This window comes from Eleginops maclovinus, chromosome 15, assembly GCF_036324505.1.
Source record: "Eleginops maclovinus isolate JMC-PN-2008 ecotype Puerto Natales chromosome 15, JC_Emac_rtc_rv5, whole genome shotgun sequence".
Classification (NCBI taxonomy): Eukaryota; Metazoa; Chordata; class Actinopteri; order Perciformes; family Eleginopidae; genus Eleginops; species Eleginops maclovinus.
Window position 1 is genome coordinate 9,405,349 of NC_086363.1, and position 25,413 is coordinate 9,430,761.

Sequence of the window (25,413 nt, forward strand, 5' to 3'; positions counted from 1 at the left end):
CTGTGATGATCTCTCTGATGCAAACAGCCTGGACAGATTACATTAACATTTGGCAGTCCTGCTATAATCTGTTATCTATATATATATTTATATGCAAGTTTCAGAGCGATGGGCAGTGAGAGATTTGGAAAATACGCACATACTTTATTATCCGTATAAGATATCCAGACACAGATATCACTGCGTAGAAGGTTAATGGTGTCATCCAGATGTTTGTGTGTCTGTTCCCCCTCCTCCTCAGGTATGTGTGTATAGCCATGGAGGCGCTGGACCAGCTGCTGATGGCCTGCCACTGTCAGAGCATCAACCTGTTTGTGGAAAGTTTCCTGAAGATGGTGCGCAAGCTGCTGGAGTCAGACAAGCCCAGCCTGCAGATCCTAGGAACCAACTCTGTGAGTATACACCGTCATATCACTTCCATCAGATGTTTTATAGTTTTACAGCAATGAAAAGGCACTCAGTGGAAGATTTTATGAAGAGCATTCTGTTTAGATATGGCTTTACTAAAGAAGTACAGTGTGAGAAATATCTAAAATAGACGTTACCGTGATTGAAAACTGGAGTAAAAGTTGTGGTGAACACTCAAATAAGGTCATCAAGTGATGTAATAATCTTTGTAAGTTATTTGTTTTATTCAGGAAAGAGAAGAAGCACTGTCCATTTTAACTTTACTAAATTGAAGGTGATTTTTTGAGTTTGTATTTACTGGAGAAACCAAAACGGTGATTTGAATATCATTTATTCCAACACGAAATTGCCGAGCCATATATTTGGCACGACGGCCTCTCGCTCATAATCTTCATGCTATCAATCTCCCCTCGCACACGCTAATGGGTTTGTACTTAGGGCAAATGCCGGTGCATACACTGATCCATTTAAATGCACACACACATAGATCAGTGCTGCGTAATTAATTGTGGATCACAGCGGAAGGAAGTCGAGTTTTGCATTAAATGCAGGTTTAAAGCTTTGCGTTCACAGTGCCAGCGCTGTGAAGATATTGATCGGGATTCACTTGTAATTGCTCAGACCGTACATACAGGCCTCCTCCCTGTATTTGACGGCATCTATAGCATATATCCGTTTTAACGTGCACTGTGTGGCTCATTGGAAGCTGCAGAACCGTGTCAGAGAGAGGTGAAAGGAGCAGATTAGAGAATTTATCACCACAGGACTCGAGCCCGGCCAGGTTTTCTCACACTCTACGACCTAAAAACCTTGTGCTGCAGAGCCCTCTCCAACAGCCGCCAGCTCATCAACACATCAGTACCTGAGTTAGTGTATCTGTCATCTTGCTTTATGTGATGTGATAAAAAAAGAAAGGCTCGGGGCAGGGGTTAGTTTCTCCCGGTGTAGCTCTTTTGGAAGCACAAATGTTTTAGACCTTATACTTGCTTTCAGGCAGATGGAGTGCATTTCTGAGTTGGTACAAGAAGCTGCCCGGTATTACTGCCAATAATCCTGGGCAGTTTACGGGTATCAACTGCTGCAGCAGCTGAGCAGTTGTACTTCATTTAATTTACTCGAGGGTACTTTACATTCAAAACCACTCTAAGCACTTATTTTGTACACAGGAAATAGATTCACAAGGGGCGTTCACTCTCTACATAAACTCCTGTGTGTGTTTAAAGGAGGAAATGATGTTTATTACCACCTGCTGTAAAAATGTTCATCAGTTATATCATTCTTGCTTCAGGTAGCGTCTGCTCTGTTTTGATTCTTAAGTTCATCATTTTTTAATTGGAGAGTGTTGTGAGGCTTAACGCCAGCGTGTTTAAATGGTGACATTTTACGACCCAGTGGGAGACACCCCCCCCCCCTGCACCCTTGCTCTTCACTCTTAATAAGATGTTATGGCGCTGTGGTTTGACTTTAATTTAGAAAAGCATTCATCATGGGGATTTAAGCTTATTTTATTAAAGAGTTTTTTAATCAAACTCTTTACAAACTAGAGCTGTCGAGGAGCAGACATTATTACTGTGAGTCTCTTGAGTTCTGGAGGTTATTTATTTCATGAACAAGGTTTTTATTCTGCCTCCTCTTCTCTTCTCAGTTTGTGAAGTTTGCAAACATAGAAGAGGACACCCCATCGTACCACCGCAGTTATGACTTCTTTGTGTCGCGCTTCAGTGAGATGTGCCACTCCAGCTTTGAGGACCCTGACATCCGCACCAAGTGAGTGGACAGATGCTCGATTGAGCTAGAGACAGATTGAACAGCTTTTTTTAGACTGGCTCCAGGAAGCCTTTATTTAGACTACCTCTGCCCCCTTGATGTTTTTAATATCTTCGTGAAAAAATTAAATCCTTTTGAAACAGATTTTTGTCATCTGCTGCGAAATAGACAAAGTGACATATTTGAACAGTTAAATATAGCTTTGCAGGATTTAAAGATTAACAGATTTGGACTACAAACAAGACGAAAAGAAGATTTCCTAAATTAAATCCTCCATTTATAGATTCTGTTGCCAGTCAAAGGATGTCTGGTGTCTGATTTCTGATCTTCTGTTTCTGTTGCCTCCCAGGATCCGCATGGCAGGGATCAAGGGCCTGCAGGGCGTGGTGAGGAAAGACTGTGAACGACGAGCTGCAGGCCAACATCTGGGACCCTCAGCACATGGACAAGATCGTCCCCTCTCTGCTCTTCAACCTGCAGAGTGGAGAGCGCACGGAGAGGTGGGTGTGCACGAGCGACATGCTTGGCTTTCTGTTTATCAGGTCTCTTGCATTTTTTCTTCTGGGCTCTCCACAAGGATGGGGGCAAAAAGTCAAACAGGTCCAAACCCCCCTGCAGGGAAAACTTTAAAGGCCAAATTCACTGTCCTCTATTCCATTATTTATTATTAAGGCCTCTGGTGTGTTTTAACCAAAAGTCTGTCAATAGTTATTTATAATAACAAGTTTGCCCTTTCCTGACTTATTATATGTTTGATAATTAAGAATCATTAGACTTTATTACGTATTCTTCATTTCATTGGAACCTTTAGTCTATAACATTCAGTTTATAAAGATCATATGATTTACTTGAAACATGAATGCACTCTTTTCCTCTTAAAGAAGGTTATTTAATTCATTAAAATGACTAGTAAAATATTCCTATGCCAAACATAACTAATGTAACAAAACCTGTAAATCCCTTACAGTAACTTTAACAACATCTCTGTTTTTAAGATGTTCGTTTAAAAATGAGGCTGCTCTATGTAACTAAGGGTTTTTCATTCATAAATATCTGTATATACAGTATGCTGTAGTTTCATTGGACTTTCTAAAGCTTACTGCGCACTTGTCTGGTGCTGCCTCAGTGGTTTTCTGAAATATCTCGTCTGCTGAGCAGGTCTCCGTCTGTGTTTCTTAAAACTATTTCATTAGAATAAAAAGTGAATATAATAATGTAGCCGGCTGGACTTAAATAGGTCGTCAGCTCTTCTTGCCGGCAGCCGGCGCTTATCACAATCTCAGTTTATAAGAGAACCCAGTTTTTTTTACCTGCTACCCACTACCTTGAGTACTGAATGCTCTTTTCCAGGTGCCTTTTGCCTACATTATCATTTGTCTGCACTATTTCCTCTTAACTTACAATTTCCTTTTAAAATGATCATATTTAATGTCATGATGTTGATTTGGTTGAATATGGGTGGAAAATGTTACACACTGAAATGTTTTTTTTCAGTGAAATTGAGAAAATAGAGCTTTAAAAGTGTGTGACTGCAGTTAGAAGCTGGTAATACGGCCCTTATGATGGAAACATCTGGAGCAATGGAGTCTCAGCACAATCAGAAGAGAGCTGGAACTTGATGGCAAACGCTGAGGGTTTATTATGAAGTTACGGCCGGAGAATTGACAAGACTTGCTGCTGCCACGACTTGATTCGACCAATTCTGAAGATTTCTCACCCAGTCCCGTGTATTCAGCTGGTTCTGAGAGAATAATCAACACATTGCATAACTAGATAAAACAGGCAGAGCACTATAACACCTCTATCAGCGGACGCCAACAGGCAGGAATAGGGAGACAAAACACAGAGAGCAGCCCAAGGTTGCAGGCCTGTGCTCAGCAAGGGCGGTAGAACCAGATAAACTGGGTCAAAGGTATGGGCCAGGGAAAATATTTCCCCAACAGCCCTGGTATCACTGAGTCCAGGCCCATTGGCCGCTGTGTCTCGGTCTCTACATCAGGAGTTATTGTGTAGAAGCCGGACAGCGCTTTTTGTCTCACGTTATATTTGTACACGTCATTCATCATCACTGTCATCACCGAGGGAACTTACTGACAGCTCTGCTCCCCTCATGGACATCTGCTGCCCACCTGCAGTATTCCAAGGACAAACACACCAAGAGAAGGGTAGACAAGTTAAAAGGCGAAGGAGGGGGGGGGGGAGGATAAACAGAATTGATTTGAAAAAACAAAGCATCACAATTACATTGAGAGCTGGAGGTTGCCATTGAGAGAGTCTGCTGTATTGGCAGCGTTCCACACGGCGAAATTCACTTTGACGTCAATGCAGAGTTCTCTAGTTAAAGGGGGGGGGGGGGGGGGGGGGGGTTAGTGAGGAGAACATTTGAAGATAGGGTGGAGGGGAGATAATAGAAAGTACAGTGATGGAAATGTGGAGCTTATTGAAAGAGAGAGAGACAGATGGACAGCAGACAGGCACACTCCAACAGAGAGCCTCCCAGCCTCCCTTCCCTCTGTGTGTGTTATTATGAAACCGGGCCCTGCTGTGCCTCCGCAGTCATTACCAGACGTAAAACCCACAGCAGTCGGTACAGTCTAATCAAACTCACAGATGGTGCATTTTTCTCTGCATTAATCCCCGTGCACGTGTTCATTTAAAGATCAAACTCGGGGACAGTCTCAGCAAAGCCTTCTGACAGTTGAGAAGGATTTCTGTGGACCGTTCATTTGTGGAGCTACTGCAATCTTTCCCTGAGACTCATTGTGTGTGTTAAAGTTCCAGAAGAAAAAACATTGATTTGAATTCTGCTCTGAATAGTTCAAGGCTTCATTCATAACATTGTCATTCAAATTCTAAATTGTCGTTGAATGATGCACAATTGTGTTTGAACTAGACTTGGCTAAACTATTATTATTAAAGTTAGTATAAGTAGATTCCAATTTCAATAACTCTTGAGTCAAAAATGTAGTAATAAAGTTTATTTAAAAAGAAGGATGTCACTTCCAAATTCCCAACATAATTGTGTCTTGCAAAATATATTCCTTTAATTCCTGTTTGTTGTTTTGTTTTGCATTTAGCCTTTAAAAGGGCCCTATTATGCTTTTGGGGGTTTTCCCTTTCCTGTGGGGTGTTAAATAGTTTTTTCGTGCATGTAAATGGTCTGCAAAGGCTGAAATCCCAAAGTTCCCTCCAGTGGAGACTTTCTCTCCCACACACCCTTGCCTGAAACGCATCCATTGGACTTCTCTTTACGTCCACGACATAGTGACTTCACTACGTAACACTGCATCTATTGGCTGTCGCTCCAACACATTGTACGTGATAGGCTGAATGAAGGGGCAGGACATCTCTTAGTGGTTGACCAATCACAACAGATCCGGCCAGCTAACCAATCAGAGCAGACTGGGCTCTGGTTTCAGTCAGAGGGTGTAAAGAGGTGCTGCAGCACAGGCAGGATGAGAGAAACAAGGTCCTTTTTGAACATTAAAGCATGGAGACAATGTCACAATATAGGCTCAAAATACAAATATGTCCCCTCAGAATGAGCACCATAGGGCCCCTGTTTGTGTTTCCTCTCCTGTTTGCCACACAGAGAGGGAGGCCCGCTCTGATTTATTGCTTTTAGTGTGTAGGTGCATGCTCAGACTTTATGCTCCCTGAGCCATTTTCCTCCAGACGTTGCCTCAGCAGAAACGTTCTGCAGAGATGATCCATGCCTTTAACATGCCACTCCACGGACTCCAACACAGCCTCCGGGAAATGGTTTGATGGAAGCAGATGTTAGGTTAAACTTGCCTAGCCAAGTAGTCTCTCAGATCATGGGGATGGGGATTTTTGCATGCTAGTGAGTTTCCTAATCGTTATTCAAAACTGTAGTGAGAGGCTGACTTCAGAAGGAAGTCTCCCGCGGGGGGTTTAGATGCGTCTTCAATCCGATAGGGGTCAGTGGGAGTGGATTCATTTTAAGCTACTGCTGAACAAATGCTAAACCTCTCAGCAGGTTAGAGCTCATCAGCACCACTAAAATAAAACGGCTTCATTTGAATGTGTGACCTTAAAGCAATATTAATCGTGATTTTTTAAAACTTTTACTGTTCTCCATCACCCCTCAAATGTCAGTGTCTTCTTTCAGAGATGAGTTAAGAGACGCCCAGAGAGGCAGGAAGTCTCATTACCTCCATCGCAGCAGCAGGCATGATGAGAGAGTGAGGCTGTTAATAAATAATGTCATCATTGGTGGACCACCCAGGGCCGGTCATGACTAGGATGGATTTATAGCGGTGGCTTAAACTATGCATGAGAGCAAAGACAGGCTGGACACGGTGTCACACACACACCCACTTACACACATATACAAACTCTGACACGTCTTACATGTCCTTCATGGTGACAAATTCACACACACACATTTCATTTCCACTGCAGAGGGAAAAGTCACCTCAAGGCTGCTGGGAGTCCAGAGAGTGTATATCAAAATACTATCCACTCCATTACATTTGAAACTAATTCTGAACTCCTTTTTCTATTCTCTCATTTTCTCTCGCCGCCTCTCCCTCTCTTCCCCCTCCCGACTCGACTTCCCCTCCCTCCTCTCCCCCTTTTTCTGCCTCCTCACCTGCATCGCTCCCTACCAGCCGCTCCCCCTCTCCGCTGCAGGCGTCAGAGAAGGAGAAGGAGAGCCCGGTGGAGCTGACGGAGCGCTGCTTCAGGGAGCTGCTGGGACGTGCCGCCTATGGCAACATCAAGAACGCCGTCACGCCCGTGCTGATGTAAGACAGCCCCTGACACTCCTCCATCCTCTTACTGCGATTCCCTCCTTTGTGTTTTCCTCGTTTACTGGCGCATTAACAGCACCTAAAGGGAAGGATGCATCTGAATGCTAGGTTGCGGTATTTTTTTCTCTCGTGGCATATGGGCGGAGCAACAAGGTCAAGGCAAGGTTACACAGTTTGTTCCAGACTAGCAGACATTTTAAATTGTATTTTAAAGAATTTGTGTTGAAGTTTTTCTCCGCTTTATCTTTTTCTAAAGTCATCTTCTATGATGTCTCTGAACCGGGTCCTCTGTGATTCGTATTCTGATCTACTCTTCTTTCTTCTACTTTATCTCTCTCAGCCGTTTCCCTAGAGCTCTAGACATTAACTATTTATTTCCGAGTAGATTTTTAATTTTTGTCTGTTGAGCAGCTTATGTTTAGCCGAACACAGCTAGCTCATACAGTGTGTATTTACACTTTGATTTCATTCTGTACTCCAACTGCAATCTACTTACCATTTCTTGTGCAGTTAAATATTACATTTATGTCTCCTTTGAACTCTCTTAATCCATCCATTATACATCATCTCTCAATTTTCCCTACAATTCATCTCACTTCGGCTCTCGTTCATCCATCAGCATTTCTGTTTCTCTCCGTTCCTTAAATATTTGTCCTTCTGTGTCTCTGCGCACAGTTCGAGCAGTGACGACCTTGATGTTTGATGACTGTGCTGAACACACTGAACAATGAACGTTAAACGCCTATGTTAAATGTCTCTATATTCCCACGTAGCAGTAATACTTCTTGTGTTGTGCATCTATACATTCATTCAACATAAGTGATCTACACCCTCAAAAACCCCAGATTGAGTCTTGATGTCTGGGATTTATCCGGAACGATACATTTGCTCTCCATCCCTTGCTGATCACCATCACTCCCTCCTGTCAATGTTTTATTAAATCACCCGGTCCACTGTCCTCCTGTCTGTGTCCCCTCCAGGCACCTAGATAACCACTCTCTATGGGAGGGGAAGACCTTTGCAGTGCGCTGCTTCAAAATCATCATGTACTCCATCCAGGTAAGAGATACAGTGTCTACCACTCAGACCTCCTCTCGTCAACCCCTTTCTCTGTCTGTCACCCTGTCTAGAAATCCAGATCCAAGTATGATTTACACAGTACCAGATTTTTATAAATTGTTAGAAAAATGCTCAATATCAATCATGTGTTTCTTTTTGGACCTGACTGAAGAATGCAAATCTTTTAATTCTCTACCGTTTAAAAAAAACAGCTTAGTGCTTTTATTGGAGATATGGTGATGAAGGGGGAGACTAACCGCAGGCTGTCCATGGCAGCAAACAACACACATGGGCCCCCTCCTCTAACCACCGAGCTATCCAGCACCCTAGTTCTTGACCGTTCTGAAGAACCTGGACATGTTACAGATATCCACCACCTCTAATTCCCTAATTGTTCTTGTTTATTTATTTAGTTTTCGGTTTAATTCACTCTTTCTCTCCTTCTCTCCCAGTCTCAGCACTCTCACTTGGTCATCCAGCAGCTTCTCGGTCACCTTGACGCTAACAGCAAGAACTCAGCCACAGTGCGAGCCGGGATCGTGGAAGTGTTGCTGGAGGCAGCAGCCATTGCAGCCAGCGGCTCTGTAGGTGAGAAGACCGACACACACACACACACACACACACACACACACACACACACACACACACACACACACACACACACACACACACACACACACACACACACACAAAAACACCAGCAAGGTACCAGCTGGCATGTCGGGATCCTGCACGGACAGTGTGAACTAGTGTTGTGATGACTCACTGTGTGCAGGTCCCACAGTGTTGGAGGTGTTTAACACCCTGCTGCGGCAGCTCCGCCTGAGCGTGGACTACGAACTGACCGGCTCTTATGACGGCAGCACGAACATCGGCACCAAGATCATTAAAGCTCACGAGGAGAGGCAGCTGCAGGAGGCTGTCATCAGGACCATCGGTGAGTCAGTGGCTGCTGCGTCAGTGTATGTGCGAGAAAGTGTGTGTGTGGGAGGCTAGCCAAGACAGGCTCCTAGAATTGTTCCAATTGTCTGTGGTGATTTGTGTCTGCCTGTGTACACCTGTGAGTGTTCATCTTCTTTCCTTTTGCACATCTTTCCTTCTTTTGTCTTTCGCTCCAATAGCATCTCATCTCTCGTTTTGTCACTTTTACCTTACACTTTTTACGATAAGAACGAACGACAAACACCCAAAAAAAAGGAGAATAATTTAAATCCCCCTACAATCACTGCCAGTGTTCCTCACACACATCAATATTCACCCTAAATGTTATTACTTTCAGGTTCTTTTGCCAACACTCTACCGACATATCAGAGGTCAGAGGTCATGCTCTTCATCATGGGCAAGATCCCGGTCCCTGGGGTTCACCCGGCTCTGACTTCCACAGGCTCTGGGTGAGTCTCTCACAAACACACACTCTGTTTGTGCAGCCCAGTAACCTGAGTGTGTTTTATTGTCTTTTTTACATCTTCATTTGTTTTTATCCGCAGGCCCGAGGTTACCAGGATGATCCAGGTGATGTTACTCAAGTCCCTGGTCCAGGTACGTTTTCAGCTTTGCATTAGTCATCATTCAAAATGGTTTAAAAACAGTGTTTACATATCTTTTAAGCAGGAGAGGTGTTATCAGTGCATTTTATTTTTCTAAGAGAGCGCTTTATATAACAGCGCCGCAAGATGTTTGATCGCATTTACAATACGTCAAGGTGACACTCCTCAATAACTCAGAGTACAGCCCTTGAGAAAATTACTTTTCACAAACCATGTGTGTTGGCCAGCACTCATATGGCCTTATAATTTCATTTCTGTTTAAAGGAATTCATTATGTGTACAGAAGAAATCATACTATTGAGCCATTTCTCAAAACAAGGAAGATTTCACATCCCTCAGAATAACCCTCTTGGAGACATGCATGACAGTTGACCCTCATCGGGTAGTTGGAAGCAGTTTTAACCCCCTTATTTTCAGCAGGAATATTAGTTAGGTGTGTGTTAACCTGCGGTAACTTGTGATCATCCGTCTCTCAGGTGACTGCCGGTTTCCAGACCACCAACATGCTGACGGCGCTGCCCAGCTCCTTCCTGGAGCCGCTGCTGTCCTTCTCCCTCACAGAGGATCCAGAACTCCGGCTGCTGGTGCTGCAGATCCTCCTCAGTCTCATCGACAGGCACGAAAACACAGCAAAGTTCTCCGACATTAGGTGTGTGTGTGTTTTATTCCAGGCTTCATTTCTAGTGTGATGGCGCCGTTAACAGTCTGTGTTAATCATTGCGCCTCGTCTCTATGCAGCATCATCTCAGACATCTCTGTGCTCAAGCTCAAAGTCGACAAGTGCTCCAGGCAGGACAACCTATTCATGAAAAAGGTAAAAGCGTTTGTCAGTCTTAAAGCCGAGTTTATGAACGTGTTCTCCCTGCAGATTAATGAAAAGCAACCAGCATTAATTAGTTTGGATAAAGTTATATATTTCAAACAATTCAAAGATTAATTTCACATGAATTATGCTGATTCCTTTTTCTCTTTTTCAAAGACTTCACAGTTTAATGAATAGTATTGTAAATATTAGACCAAAGATAAGGTCGTCATGGTTTAATTTAACACAGTTAATATGATTGTTTTGAGAGTGTTATACTTATTTTGATAGGTGTGTTTTTTTTCTTAAAATGCACTTCATAGTAACACTCTCTATTTGCCTTTGAAATTGTAACTGGTCGACTTTACATTCTTTATTGGTATTAGTTCTTGAGGTGATGCAAATATTTTAATGCATGTCTGATGTCTTTTTCATACATTTCTCATGTTGTATTTTCACATTACTAAGACTATTAATGTGTTCAAATGTGATTTAGTTATTCCAAATTACATTCATAAAGCGTTCCCTGATATACTCTCCATCCTGTAAGGGCTCCTTGGCTGAAACTATTAAGAGAGTAGCCTCTCCTTCCGACTCTTGATTGTCTTTCTCCTCGTCCTCCTCTCAGCACGGCCAGCAGCTGTACCGACATATCTACCTGGGCTGTAAGGAGCCGAGCAGCGGCCGGCAGCACTACGAGTCGCTCTTCGCCCTGCTGGGTCTCCTCAGCGTGGAGCTGGCTAACGAAGAGGTGGTGGTGGACCTCATCCGCCTCGCACTCGCCTTGCAGGTACTGAAACACAAGCATTCAGTCACATTATGAGGTCTATTTACGTTTCAGGATCAAGTGTATTGCCAGGTGCCTTTACACATACAAGGAACTTTCTTTGGTGTATGGTGGTGCAGACGTTAACAACAAAGGGAAGTAAGTTGTTGGATAAGATCAAAAATAGAATGAAAAACTATTCAACATTAAAAAAGAATAAAGACAAGAATTTACTCCAAATACAATATACAAAAGAAACCAGAAAGACCGTATTACAATGAATATATGACAACTGCAGTATATTATATTTTAAAGTAGAGAGCTGTGACGATTTTTAAAGAGGTAAGGAAATATAAAAATGTGCAAAATATGTATTTATTTATTTATGCAGTCAGGAAATAATTCTGAAATTTGCCGTAATACTCAGTAATCTTCCAACACTGCGCTACAATATTCAGTCTCATAATATAAAAATTGACGTGGCACTTAATATAAATAAAAAGCATTGTACAGTGCTTTGAAATAAAGACTATAAAATATCTGGAAAAAAAAGGACATCAAATCCGAAATACGTTTTTAAAGATAAGCGGTAAAACTCTGAATATACGAAACATATAAATACCAATGTATGACACAAGATTAAGAAGTGGAAACAGTCCCAGGGCCAAGTCTGAGTGTGTTTTAACAAGGTATTTGATTTAAGTCGTGCTGAATTTGTGTGCTCTCTCTGTTTCCTGTGCAGGACCTGGCTCTGTCCACCGACGAGGCGCTTCCTGTTTATAACCGCTGTGCTGTTCACGCCATCGCCGCCGCTTACCTCAACCTCATCTGCCAACTCACCACCGTCCCAGCCTTCTGCCAGCACATACACGAGGTCTGGGCTTCTCTTTGTGTTTATGTCAATGAACGTGTGTAGAGCCTTCTTTAATAAATGGCATTTTGTGTCTTCAGGTGATTGAGATGAGACAGAAAGAACGGGGCTACCTTTTGCCTGAGGACGTCTTCATTGATCATCCCAAGTATGTACTCCATACACTCATAATAATGTATAGACTATAACCGCTTTCACTTACAACACTCTCTGCATTGTTCTCATACATTTAGCTACTTGTATTTATTTATTTATTTTTGACGTGTATATAGTTAACTTGATCTGTATTACCGGTACTTGCACATTGGTCTTGCATTTTCTCTATTCTGCACTGTTTTTAAAAAATTGTTTTTATTGTTTTATGTCTTTTTATATATTATGTTGCATTGTTGAATAAGCCTGGGACTTTTCATTGCCATATTTACACTGTAGATGCTGTGCATATGACAATAAAGCCTTTTATTTTTTGAAACCATACACTAAATTTGCAAAAATGTGAGTAAATGTTAATATATTTGACATTTTAAGTATTTAAATCACCTCTCTCTCTTTTCCCAGACTGCCTTCTTCACTGGAGAAGGTAGAAGGGGACATTCTGTTCCTCCAGTCCAAGATCACTGAGGTCCTCGGAGGCAGTGGTTATAACACAGACAGACTGGCTACGCCATACGTCCCCCAGTATACTGGTAAGGATCTCTCTTGTGGTAAAATCTTACATCGCGTTTAAAAGTCAGCTTTGGCAAAGAAGAGACATTCTTTAACTGAGAAACCACTACTCTCTTAAAGTAAATAATGATACTGTTTATTGAATTTGCGAGCGTGTTTCATCTTTCTGCTGGTGCTTTATTGATTCCTGTATGGAGTTGCAGAGCTGATTTCTGTCCCTGCAGCTCGAGGGGATTTAGTGTTTCATTGGAGGACTCTACATCAGGGCCGTTTATCAGCTCTGGGGCAAAAAAGCCCTTTAACCATCTATTACCTATTGATAAGCATTGTCTTTGGGAGCTACGTCGCTTTTTTACTCATTTGTCAGCTTGCGTTATTCTAATTAGATGCATACAATTGTGCCCTTGGATTAAGAAAGCATGTCTGTGTTCTTTTCCGTGTCCAGATGAGGACCGTCTGTCCAAGAGGAAGAGCATCGGAGAGACCATCTCACTGCAGGTGGAGGTGGAGTCCCGAAACAGTCCAGAGAAAGAAGAGGTAAAGGCAACAAGCATTTCCAACAGTGTCATGTTCAAGAACTTAAACACACCCATATACAAGGACGTTTGAGTCAGATTATTAGTGCTTAATCTTCCTTTATTCTTATTCTGTTCTGCAGAGGACACCAGCGGAGGAGATCACATTTGAAACCCTAAAGAATGCCATCGGTACGTCCACATACTGTATAACAGTGTCACAGCGAGTAAAACGCTCTGTTGAGTTGCATTGGAAGTCCTCTTATGTAACGAAACCAACAAAGAAGTTAACAAAGAACGACATCCAGGGAAATAAACAATTGTGATTTCCTGTTTTGTAAAGAAACTCAAGCATTAAGGCCGAATTGTCACTTTCATCACAATCTAGTTCAGCATGGTGCAGAAAAGAGACATAAATAATGTGTGTGTCCCTCTAGTGGACAGCGTCGGTATGGAGGAGCAGGAGAGGGAGCGGAGGAGACAAGTGGTGGAGAAGTTTCAGAAGGCTCCCTTCGAGGAGATAGCTGCACACTGTGGCGCCAGGGTAAAAAAACATTTTCGTTGAACCCACATAGTTTGATTATTGATGTCACAGTTTGTTCTTATGGTCTCATGTGATATTCTTTGTCCCTTCAGGCCACCCTGCTGCAGAGCAAACTCAATCAGATTTTTGAGATCACAATCAGGTAAGAGACCGCCCTTTGGTTTAGTGCCGTAAATCATCAGATTGAACAGAAAACAGATAAAAACTTGATGGTAGTAATTAAGAAAAAGGAAAAAAAAGACAGCTCAAAGGAAATTAAATCTCAAGGAACTTGTTTTTATTACATAAAGGAGATTCCTGACTCAGGCGACCTGATTTCCTGGGGCTGAGTCGAGGCTCTGACTGCAACCACTCTGTCCCCTTTAGTTTTCAGCAGGGCCGCTGGGACGGGATCTAAAAGTACTGCGTGTACGGTACATCGAGCTCAGGCATAAATCAGGGAGAGGTCATGCTGAGCCTTTAAAGTAATCGGTTAAATCTTAAAATCGATTCTTAAACACAATGGGAGTCAGGGTAAGAAGACTGAAGCAGGATTGATGTGTCTCTTGGCTCTGGGCTAAACCTGGCAGAGGAGGGCTTCACAGTCTGGAGTTTACAGATCTTTAGTCCAGCAGAAGCACCGTCTTTTAAAAGTCAACATGGATTGGATGTTTGACATATTCCTAAGGCTATCAAAACATGATTGCACAAGCTTCGTGGTGTTGTTGTTAAAACTCGATGATTAACTCCTGATTATCTGATTATGTTTGCTTTTCCCATGCAGACCCCCGCCCAGCCCATCTGGAACCATTTCATCAGGTTACGGCCAAAGCCAGAGTCGATCCGTACCCCTCTACGAGATGAAGTTTCCTGACCTGTGTGTTTACTAGAGCAGAAAGGGGAAGTTAAAGAACTATCTCACATTTCAGGACAGCAGAGTCATTTTTTTTTGGGGGGGGGGGGATGCCGATCTGAACATGGAGTCACACCACCACAGGGGATGAGGAGAAAAAAACCCACAGCCCACTCAAGAACAAGCTACTTCTTGATCAGCAAAGTCATCCGAAATTCTTTTGCCGTGTGATTGCAGCCAAAACAAGCGGGCTATTTATGTCGACACATGCCGCAGTAAAAGTTTTATTTTCTGTTATTCCCCTCGCGTCTCCTTCCATGTCTGTAGAATCTCCTGTGGTCGGATTTTAAAATGTTGAAATTGCCAAGTACTGCGAGGGGGACATAGAGCGGCACACTGAAAGTTGTTTCATTTGGTTTTGAAGGAACTGACTCGTTGCATGCCATGTTACTGGACATTTTGGATAGCACTTCAAATCTCGGACATTCTTCCCACCTGTTTGTCCCTTACAGGGTGCCATACTACTGTTGATCATGAAATTAGATTGACCGTTTTTAAAAATATTTCATTAGTGTTTTTTGTTGGTTGATTTTATCGCCGTATGTGTTTAAGAAGCATTTTAATTTGTGTATGTTTGCATGGAATATGGACAGATGTATACAAATATCACGCTAATGCTTACCATATCCCATGTTGCTCTTTTTAATCTTTTTTACCATTTTTTCTTTTGCCTTTTTTTTTTGTTAGCCAAAAGTGCTTTTTATTTCCGGCCAGGCGTCTACTTCCTGCACCTAGTATTTTATCGTTCATATTGTAATTTTTTTGTTTTTACCCGTTATCTAAACGATATACAACTGTTTATCTTTGTGCTATCCTCCCAAAGTGAGTGTGCCTTGCTGGTGACTCGAGTTATAGCGTACACAAGAACACACACTGCTTCACGGTCACGACCACACTTATATTCTGAAGTGTTTACTGTGATGTTTACCAGATCAAACACTAGAGGCTAAAGAAGGATCCTTTATTTTCTCCTTTCCATATAAATGTGTATATACAGAGAAATATATAAATCTATAAGCGGGTGTACAGAGTAGGGATTTTTTTGTGTGTGTACTGTATATAAACTGTATATTAATTCTAACTTTAGACTGCCACTGCACTGATTGTGTCCATAGATGAGGGAGAAAGCTGCTTAGATAGTATTCAGATTTGTTTGTAAAATCTTAAATATGTTACGTACGGAAGCACTGAGGGGCAAGGGGGATAATCAAAATCCTGGTGTTCAATATTTGTAATTCTGATAATGTTTATGAACAAGGAAATAAGGTGAACCAGGATAGTCTTTCTGTTTTCCTTTTTTCAACAACATAACTCACGATATTGGCTCTGATTTGGAGTGCACAGAGGAATTCAAACTCACATGGAAGAAAATAAAGCATTCATTATTTTCCGTCTAAATTCAAAACATGGGGTTTCAGAGCACTTCCAAAAAACACAAAATAATTCTACCTGCCAAAATGTCAAAAATATAAAACTTGCAAAACCTTGATCATTTCGATCAGAATTAGAAAATACATCATTTAGTCAATTATTATCATTTTATGACTTGCCTCTCAGGGCCTCCGTAAAAACCAACAACTCATGAAATCAAAAAGGTTTATTGACAAGGGTTTAAACAGCCCACAAGAAAAATCTACATCGTCTTGAGGCCAGTTTATCACACTAGTGAAGTCTGAAACGTGTCCTGCTAAAGAGTCAATGGAATAATCTATCATTACTAGCCACATATTACGCGACAGGTTTTCGCACCATTGTGAGCTGTAGTGCTGCCATCACATTCTCAGTCCTGCTGAAATCAGTTTGCACTCTGTTTTTATGCCACACCGCTGCTCATGCTGCCGCGGCCTCCAAGCGGCGCACCTGTCTCATTCAGCAAGATTAAAATAAAAGCCATTTCTTCTGCATGTGTGCTCCTACACACAGGTATCAAAACAAAGTATAATGGCAATAATTTGCCACTAGCCTGGCTAACACAGCCCAACTGTTGGTAGCAAAATCGTTTGTGTTTTAAATTGTTACCATCTGTTGTTGTGGTGCTGTGATTGTGAGTGTTGTGATGTTGTGAGAGACCGACCCCCCCCCCCCTCCAGCTTCTGCGCTTCTGTGAATTATCTGCATGGAGCGTGAGTCGCGCTGCAGCCACATGTTTAATGTAACGGTGTCCGTTCTGTGTCACGGTCCAATTTTTTACTATGTGGTGTCATCTGTCTGTATATTCATGTCCACTGTGTATCAAATCTGTTCATGTTTACCATTCTAGTGCAGAAGTGTGTGCGTGTATTTATTCATGCGTCTAAATGAACAGTCATGCAGATGTGTGTCTATATTGTCATAACCCAAGACCAAAATCAGTTTACAGTTTTTGTCCAGTGACTCTTTCCATAACAAAGAACAATTTCTCTCACAGCGACGTGCAGCTGTTAAACCTTCCAGTGACACCTTGTGAAGTTGTCTTTTCAGCATCTTGCAACTTGGCAGTGAAGATCTGTAAATCTGAGTCCTTGTTGTCATTGCATAGTGTATGGTAATATTGACTAACAGTAAACCAATCTTAATTTTGTCATTAAATGTCTCGTTAATAGATCTGTTTACAACGTAGTGCTGTAGGTCAAATCTATTCATTCTGTGAACTTTGCACTTTAAAAACTGGATTCCCTAGTGACAAAGGCAGCTTTTACAAGGAGAAAATGCCTTATGAGTGTCATACCTGACTTTGCATGCTTGTGATGTTGCCGTTGTGTACAATAAATTTGTCTGTAACCAGAAATAGTCTGATCTGTTTCGGTTTGTACTTGTTATTGACGATGGGGGATGCGTCACGGAGTGGAATGTTGTTTTCAAATGTGATCTGAAGCTGCTAACGCCATCATGCAGTACATTAAAATAATCAAGCACGTGCTCCAGTGCAGTGGTCCATTAAGCAATCATAAATGTTAGGTTTCCTTAACAATGCTTGTTTTGCTTGCCTGTAATGACTGAGTTTTGTCACTGTGACAATACTTGCATCAGTACTGTTTATTTGCCAACCCCATGCCTGTCTTCTGAGGGGGTGTTTTTTCCGAATTAAATTCAACATGTATTTTATTGGTGTCTTTTCTGCTACTTTTACAGCCTTCAATGGAATATCTTAAAACCATTGAAACTCCTTCACAGTGTTTAGCTTTTCCATTTGTTATGTAGTATTGAAATTAAAGGAGTACATTGCATTACATGCCACTTGTTAGACACTTCCACCATAAGCGACTGACATACACTCAATACTGCAGGAGTAATTAGGGTGAAGTGTCTTGCCCAAGGAGCAGCATGCTGACTTCAGCGGGGATGAACCAGTGGCCTCCTGATACGAAGATCAGCACACTAACGCACTGAACCACAGCCTTCCTAGCAAAATAATGTTCGGTATACTGAAAAGATTGGTAGGAAAATATGTAGAAGAAATCATGTGTTTTTGTGCCAGGCTTATTTCCTGACTGACAAATGCTTCCACCTTGCTTAAAATCTAGTACAAATACCTTCGACATTGAGCCATGAGTCATAAGCCTTCCACGTTTGTCCCCATTATTTTCAGATACATATTTAAAAATGGTATGTTTTGTTATTTGAAAGAACATACTGAAAATGTTACTTGCCAGAGCTTTTAAATGATTTTAATGATTGATAATGATCCATATAGTTCATAATTGTGTGCTTGATTAAAAAAATATCAGTCAAATACCAGTATTGTTTGCCATAAACATAATACTCTTTAATATTATATTAATTTACAAAAAGATACAACTCTGTAAATGAACTGGATATATGATTTTAAAAGCTGTCATTCACACCCACGTCTTTCTATGGAATGGCATTCTCTCTTCTTCAACATAAGGATCAATAAAGATGATTCCCACACGAAAAACAAGAAATCTCTCAAGGCTGTTGGTGCATTGTTATATTTATCAAACAAAGAACTGCCTAGTTTCTTATCTTTATTTGAGGTTTTAATGAGACCCAGAAATATACATTCAACAACATGCTAATGATTGTGACAAGTGTCTGTAATTTAAAATAAAGACCTGTGGATACTGACATGCAATGGCTATTAGATTCTCTCTACAACAGCGACTCCCCCCACCCCCCCTCCTCCGTGGTACATTCAGCCCATTATCCTCTGCACATCCTTCACCATAATGTTCTTGAATAGCTTGGCCAGCTGCCCCCGAGTTTTCCCCTCCCACTGTTTCTTAAAGCTGCCATTACGTTTAGAGGCAGTGGGGCTCCCCCATCTGAAGTGACTCATCCGATAGGTCCCATCTTTCCTCTCCTGCGGGCCCAACGAATGTGACTTGGAGCTGACTCTCGCCTTTTGACTCCCTCCCTTCAACTGCCCCCTCACATCCTCCTGGTTGCCGCTCAGCTCTCGGCGCACCTGACGGGGGAAACTGCCCTCAGAGGAGCCCCCTCCCTCTAGACTGGAGGCGAAAACTTTGACTGGCCGGCGTTTACGGCCAGTGGGTTTGCCCCAGCGGAAATGCTCCATTGAATAGGAGCGTCGCAGATCAGTGTGGTCTTTCACACCTGACTCTGAGATTTTGTTTTCAGACACCAGGGTGGCCAGGATGATGCTGAGTAAGAGGTCGTCGTCTTCATCATTCACCTTCAAGGCCAAAGCTCCGAGTGGGAATTCAGTCTGAATGACAGACATGCAGAGGTGAATACAGTCCTGTGTGGAAGCAAGCACAGAGACGTCAACACGCATGTGAAAACTGTGAGTCATGTGAAGAGTTGATGATGATACAGGTGTGTAAAACTAACTGTGGTTTGATACTGATAATAGTAGCGGATGCTTGTTGTTTGTGATCATAACTGTGACTTGTATTCTTATTTGAATCACCAAATAAATAAAAAGAACTGCATAAAACCTCCAACAAAATCCTTAAGATAAAAAAGAAAAACTGAAATAATACACTTTCTCTCATTGGTGCAAATAACAACTGCTTCACTATCTATTAGTCTGTGCTTTTTTATTGATTCAATTTGGGTCCATAAGATGAAAAATGCTCCAATTATATTCAGTTTACACTGCCTTGTTGTATGCATAGATGGGAGAAGTACTCAGATCTTGTACTTGAGCAAAAGTAAAAGTACCAGAGTGCAGGAATACTTTGTTACAAGTAAAAGTCCTGCATTCTGTCATGATCCTGGTTTCGTGTCTGTCATGTCTTTGTGTTGTGTGTTTTATTTTTGAAAGGTTTTCCCCTCTTGTGTCACGTTAAGTTTCACTCCTCCTTTGGTTCCTCCTTCCCTGATTATGTCATTGTGTTCACCTGTTGCCCCTGTGTTTCTCCTCCCCTCTCCAGCTGTGTGTTGTTTGGTGATTAGCCTTGTGTATTTAGTCTTGGTTCCCCTTTTGTCTTGTGGTGTATTAAATCTGGAGATATATCAGGGCAGATATTCCCCGAGTTCAGGGGAATGTTGGGTGGAAGAAGAGTGAAAAACAACTCCTCGAATACGTTAAAGATACCCTAGGAATTGACCTAGGTCACCTAGTGGGGCATACCTCATGGGAATAAACGCACTTTAGGTGCGCACACTAGGGTGGCCAGACTTCTTGACTCAAGAAGGAGGACAAATACGCGTCCGGACAGGGCATTGAAAAGCCGGACTGTCCGGCCTAAAGCCGGACGTCTGGCCACCCTAGCGCACACTCTTTCTTCTTCTTTCGTGTTGGTGTCTGATACTATGCTGTTGTAATAAACCTTATTATATACAAGCTGGTGTCTCCGGAGACTTCTTCATCATCTTCACAAACATTGCTACAAGATATACTTCAGTCTCTTGTTTGGTCGTCGTCATTTCTTCCCTGATGTTGTACATGTTGCCTGCCTGTTCCTGCTCGTCCGTCTGTCTGCTCCTATTCCCAGTGTCCCTGTCTCCCCTGGTTAGTGTTGGTGTGGTTATTTTTTGGTTGAACGTACAGCTTTAATTTAAATAAAGCTCGCCTTTTGTTTGGACCCATACCCTGCCTCCCGTTCATTTTACTGCACTTCGGTCCTGTTTCCCCAAACCCTGACACATGCAAAATGTGACTCAAGTAAAGTACAAAAGTATACACATCTGACCAACAGTAAAAGTAGTCGTTGTGCAGATTGGTTAATTTAACAATCATATATATGATATGTTTTATAATACTCATCATTAAAGTGTTTATCAAAGCTGGGTAGCGTGTGAATTTACTCCAGGTGTAACTAAAGTCTGATTTAAGTGTTGATTATATATAAGTAACTTAAGGTATTAAATACATGTGGTGGAGTAAAAGCACACTATTTACCTCTGAATTATAGTGGAGTAGATGTACATAATAGCATAAAATGGAAATACTGAAGTAGAGTACAAGTATCTCACAATTGTAACTAAGGACAGTAATATGTACTTAGTTACTTCCCACCCCTTGGTTGTATGTTATATCTCAAAATGATCCCTGTGGAAGAAAATAACCATAACGAAAGATTTTGTCCATTTCCAAATTTAGGGATGAACCTTGAAGCTCAAATTTTTACTTTTTATACTATTTTATTTTTTATTTTCTGTTTGGTCTCGGTCCTATTCAAAGGACTTTCAATACCTTAGGTGAAATCATTGATAGGAATACAAATAACTTGCCTATAGGGATGGCAGGGACAAAGAGGAAACAACGTAGAGAGGCTACAATGAATATAATAGAGCCAACTGTTTGACCTACCAGTATCCTCCCCTTGTTGCTCAGGTCGTTGCAGATGGAGCTTTCCCAGCCCTTTGACCCGAACCCAGGGACACACACATATGCCATCACCACCACGAACAACCAACATAAACACACCATCTTCTTCAGCCTGGTGTGGAGGACAGATATACAAGATTAAGCTATGGGGAACTGTCCTCAGAACATTGAAAAGGATTTAATAACAGTCCCAATAGGCTAACATAGCATAACGTATTCTTGCCTTAATAGGAAAAGATAAACTGTTACTTTTGGGAAAGAAAGGTTCTCCTGATGATTGCACTTGCATAACAATTCCTCACTTCCTTACATAACTTGGCATGTTTCCCCGCAATAACAACTGTAATTGGTGGATTTGCAGCTGCTTGTCACGGCTGAATAATAGCCGTGAGTTCAAATGCAATTCACCAACATTCCTTTTCCAAATTCATTGAATTTTAAGAGATCAGCACCACATAAATCTTATAAAAAAGTTGTAGATAATGAAAACCATAAAAAATGTGATATAGTTTCCAGAGGAGGCTCAAATGAGGTTTGTGGTTTCTGATCGTGCGTGACTGTATGAAAAATAATCAGGGCTTGGAAACGGAGGAGGATTGTGATTAAGTGAGAAGGGCAGGGTCTTTGTTTTTTCTTTGTCCATATTTATATTTTATTGAATTTTAATAAGATGTTCTTTTTACAGATTTGCTGTTTTGAGAAAGAATAGACATGGATCTCAGTAGTTAGTAGGGATTGATCAAAGCTCTCTCTCTTCAACCAGCGCTTGTGTTTTTAGTTTCACAATTCATTACTTCACACTAATATTATTTTATTAGGAAAACAAGGTGTTTTTTTTTAATCTGAGAAACAGCCAAAGCAAATGCCATGTATTGATCACTGCAGACTGTGGTGCTTTGTCAAACAAGTCTAAAAAAAGACAGGTTAGTTTCTGTAAAAGAGTAATGATTAACAGCAAAACAAGCCACTGAGTTGTTGTGTGGAAAACAACATGCGCTGTCAGAAGCATCAAATTAAAAGTAAACATGGGATAAACGACTGACGTCTTCATTTCAACAACGCGAGTTTGTTTTGGCAGCATTTATGAAAAAGTAGCTGCTCAGAATTCAATTCAGTTCTGAAATCTAACAGATTATAACTTCAACTTCAGATCAACTTTAAACTTGATTTGGTGTAATATTACAGTTCTGAAAATGATCATCATAACTATTCATTAAGTGGCACTTGATTCAAATAGGGCAGCAGTTGTAAAGCGATTCATTTATGTTTCACATTAAGTTGCCTGTAAATAATCCGCCTTTTACTGAGGGCAATGTATGATAAATTAATTAACATAAAAAAATGGAATGAAGGCCACGTTGAGATATCACTGTATGGGATGTAGCTGCTTTTTAGGTCAAGGAGAACGTGAATATGAATGGCCCTGGGGGAAGTCTTTGTTTTTTTTGTTTAATAGTATTATTTTTAGCATTTTTGCCTTAATTTAAAAGCAGACAGTGTGAGAAGGGTGTGACATGCCACAAAGGCTTTTTGAATGTCAGACATAATTGACCGCTTTCATTCAAACCGGCAATTATTTCCTTACAATTTTCCCTAAAGGAACCAAACAAACAGAAATTAATCAGACGGTCCTTTTATAGCTTTCCAAGGGCACAGACATGATGAGTGTAGTAGTTCATTACTTTAGTGAATGGGCGTTTTCCCTCCCTAAACAGCCTTTGTTAAAGAACAACAGGGAGATGTGCAGCCAGCGGTTGAAAGGTCAGTGAGGTGAAAGGATCATTTTGCGAGCTGCCAGCAAACGAGGATTTTTGTTTTTCTACAAGGACAATGCTTCATGCACATACATGCAAGAAAACACATGGGTGTTTTAAGAAGCTGCATTCACCCCGGGAGCGACACATGCTGCAGAAGCGATACATTACTTTTAGTGTTGAGCAAGACGTAACAAATTCTTTCATCATTGCTGAATGACTTCCCCTTATGACGCATCTCCACCAGGCAAACGCCTCCCTCATCTCTTGCTGCTTTGTTTAGTATCACTCCTATTCTCTAGCTTCTCCTGTAAAACCATCGACTGAGGATAGCAATCTTTGCAGGATTTAATTTGCAGATGCTGGATAGCAGAGAAAAATAAAACAAAATGTATACTCGGTTGGACAGCTTTTATTTTGTTGTTCTGTTTTTACATTTTGTCCCTATACGCAGTGAATTTTCCATCCTTTATTGGGTAATTGTATCGTCTTGTTTCTCCCTCATTCTCTATTATTCTAAGGAGCGACTCCTTGGTGGGCCATCATCTTTGTAACTCTGGCAGAGAGTCTTCCTACAGTATGACTCACTCAGCTCTCTACAGGCATTATCTGATAAAAGAGAGCTGCGATTAAAATAGATTTAAACCTTATGTGTTAATATATAACGAGTTATTTAAATGGTTTGCAAGTAAGATTTGTTCATGGGGGGTTATTTCAAAGAAAAGCAATTGAAATCTCATGAAAGAGAACTTTGCATATTCTTCAAAAAGCTGAGGTCTAACTATAAAATACAAACATTTTCTTCAATTATAATTTACAGAGAAATTGCAGCTGTACATGCCAATAAATCCAAAATAAGTAAGAGTGTGAAATCAATGCAATCGTGCTCAGAAAAAAAAGAAGCTAAGGACAACCAGAAACAATTTTGATTCATGCCAAAAGAACAATCCACCAACAAGTTTAGAATAAAACATGTTTACCTTTTCCAAAAGCCTTCCTTTCCTCTCAAATTTATTTTCTCCAAATTGGGATCAATAAAGTACTTCTATCTATTTATCTTCTTGCTTTTCTCCGTTTGTCCACAGATCTTCCAGAGTGGCGACACTTAAATGTGATCCCTCTCCTCCTCCTCTGCTTTCTCTCTGCTCTGTGATGAAATGCTCAGTAGGAGAAGGTCTGCTGTTGCTTCCTCATAGGAGGAAAGCTCTTTTTATAGATGTGTGGAGGTCGGAGTCTCAAGGCCTCCGGGTGTGATTGAGGTAAGGGGTCTCCGGTTCCTCTCTGGTTGGAAGGGAGTGTGTATGGTAAAGGGTTTTAAGTCCACCCACACACTTTTTAATCAATGGTGCAGCTCACGTCATCACATCAACAGGTGAAGCTTTAGTGATGTAGTTAACTAGCTGCCCTCTTCGTGTTTCTTCCCCTGGGTGAGTTGCAAATCCTACAACAGTCTGATTGGGTATTGTTTGGGATGTTTTAGGGCTCTCAGGTACATTTCTAAGGTGCAGGTTTACGTTGTCATTAAAAAAAGCATCTGCAGTGATTAAATAGATTAATGCTAATTCCGGCTCTAAGTCTCTCAAAGGTCAGTCTTTTTTAACATCTTAATGACATCCTTTAAAAAGGGAAGGGTAGACGTGAAGTGTCCAAATCAATTTGACTGAATGGATTGTTTTTCGGGCATGTTTCCCTGTGTGGAAACTTCATTAGGAGGACCTGACTCACTCACTTACGTACACACTCACACACACTCACACACACACACACACACACACACACACACACACACACACACACACACACACACACACACACACACACACACACACACACACACACACACACACACACACACACACACACACACACACACACACACACACACACACACACACACACACAGTGATTTACAAAAGGGAAAGGCCATCCATTTGAAAAGATAACCACTCTCCTTTCATGTGATACAAAGTGCTATACATTTTTTCTCTTTCTCTTTGCTAAAGGCTGTTTTATTTTTCAAGGAAAAATATACAAGGACGAAACCCCGCAGAATATCTGAAGTGGAGCACAAGCAGAAGTGATGTCTGCCTATCTTCCTTTTGTGGGAGACAATGATTAATTACCTTCCTCTAAAATACACAGTAGGTTCATTCATCTCGCCTCTACTGTGTATTTAAAAGGCCAAATGGTCTATATAACGAGTGGGACATGAATCGATTAGAATTGAGGAAAGGCTTGTTTGTAAGTGCTGTTTCGGTGTCTGCCAATGCTGTGCTTTTTTTTAATTAACGGCTTTTGTTCTGTGAAT

At 41.3% G+C, this 25,413-nt stretch overlaps 2 protein-coding genes across 2 annotated transcripts in view; one reads left to right on the top strand and one right to left on the bottom strand.

The window, feature by feature from the left end:
• Nucleotides 1-17,696, top strand: part of LOC134876827 (protein EFR3 homolog B-like) — a 29,952-nt gene extending 12,256 nt beyond the window's left edge. Inside the window, 21 exon segments of the mRNA XM_063902001.1 lie at nucleotides 242-392; nucleotides 2,054-2,175; nucleotides 2,525-2,567; nucleotides 2,569-2,675; nucleotides 6,810-6,944; nucleotides 7,931-8,009; nucleotides 8,462-8,597; nucleotides 8,785-8,946; nucleotides 9,289-9,400; nucleotides 9,497-9,548; nucleotides 10,033-10,205; nucleotides 10,295-10,370; nucleotides 10,987-11,148; nucleotides 11,867-11,998; nucleotides 12,076-12,143; nucleotides 12,554-12,681; nucleotides 13,107-13,198; nucleotides 13,320-13,368; nucleotides 13,614-13,720; nucleotides 13,813-13,862; nucleotides 14,484-17,696. Of these exon segments, the coding sequence (XP_063758071.1) occupies nucleotides 242-392; nucleotides 2,054-2,175; nucleotides 2,525-2,567; nucleotides 2,569-2,675; nucleotides 6,810-6,944; nucleotides 7,931-8,009; nucleotides 8,462-8,597; nucleotides 8,785-8,946; nucleotides 9,289-9,400; nucleotides 9,497-9,548; nucleotides 10,033-10,205; nucleotides 10,295-10,370; nucleotides 10,987-11,148; nucleotides 11,867-11,998; nucleotides 12,076-12,143; nucleotides 12,554-12,681; nucleotides 13,107-13,198; nucleotides 13,320-13,368; nucleotides 13,614-13,720; nucleotides 13,813-13,862; nucleotides 14,484-14,589 (2,242 nt within the window). The 3' untranslated portion in view covers nucleotides 14,590-17,696.
• A 634-nt stretch (nucleotides 17,697-18,330) lies between these two features.
• Nucleotides 18,331-24,331, bottom strand: LOC134876828 (pro-opiomelanocortin-like). Its single transcript, XM_063902002.1, has 3 exons — nucleotides 24,086-24,331; nucleotides 21,334-21,463; nucleotides 18,331-19,314 (listed from the first exon to the last, which is right to left on the bottom strand). The coding sequence occupies exons 2-3, from the start codon at nucleotides 21,451-21,453 to the stop codon at nucleotides 18,748-18,750; spliced, it is 687 nt and encodes a 228-aa protein (XP_063758072.1). The 5' UTR covers nucleotides 21,454-21,463; nucleotides 24,086-24,331; the 3' UTR covers nucleotides 18,331-18,747.
• Between the last annotated feature and the right edge of the window lie 1,082 nt (nucleotides 24,332-25,413).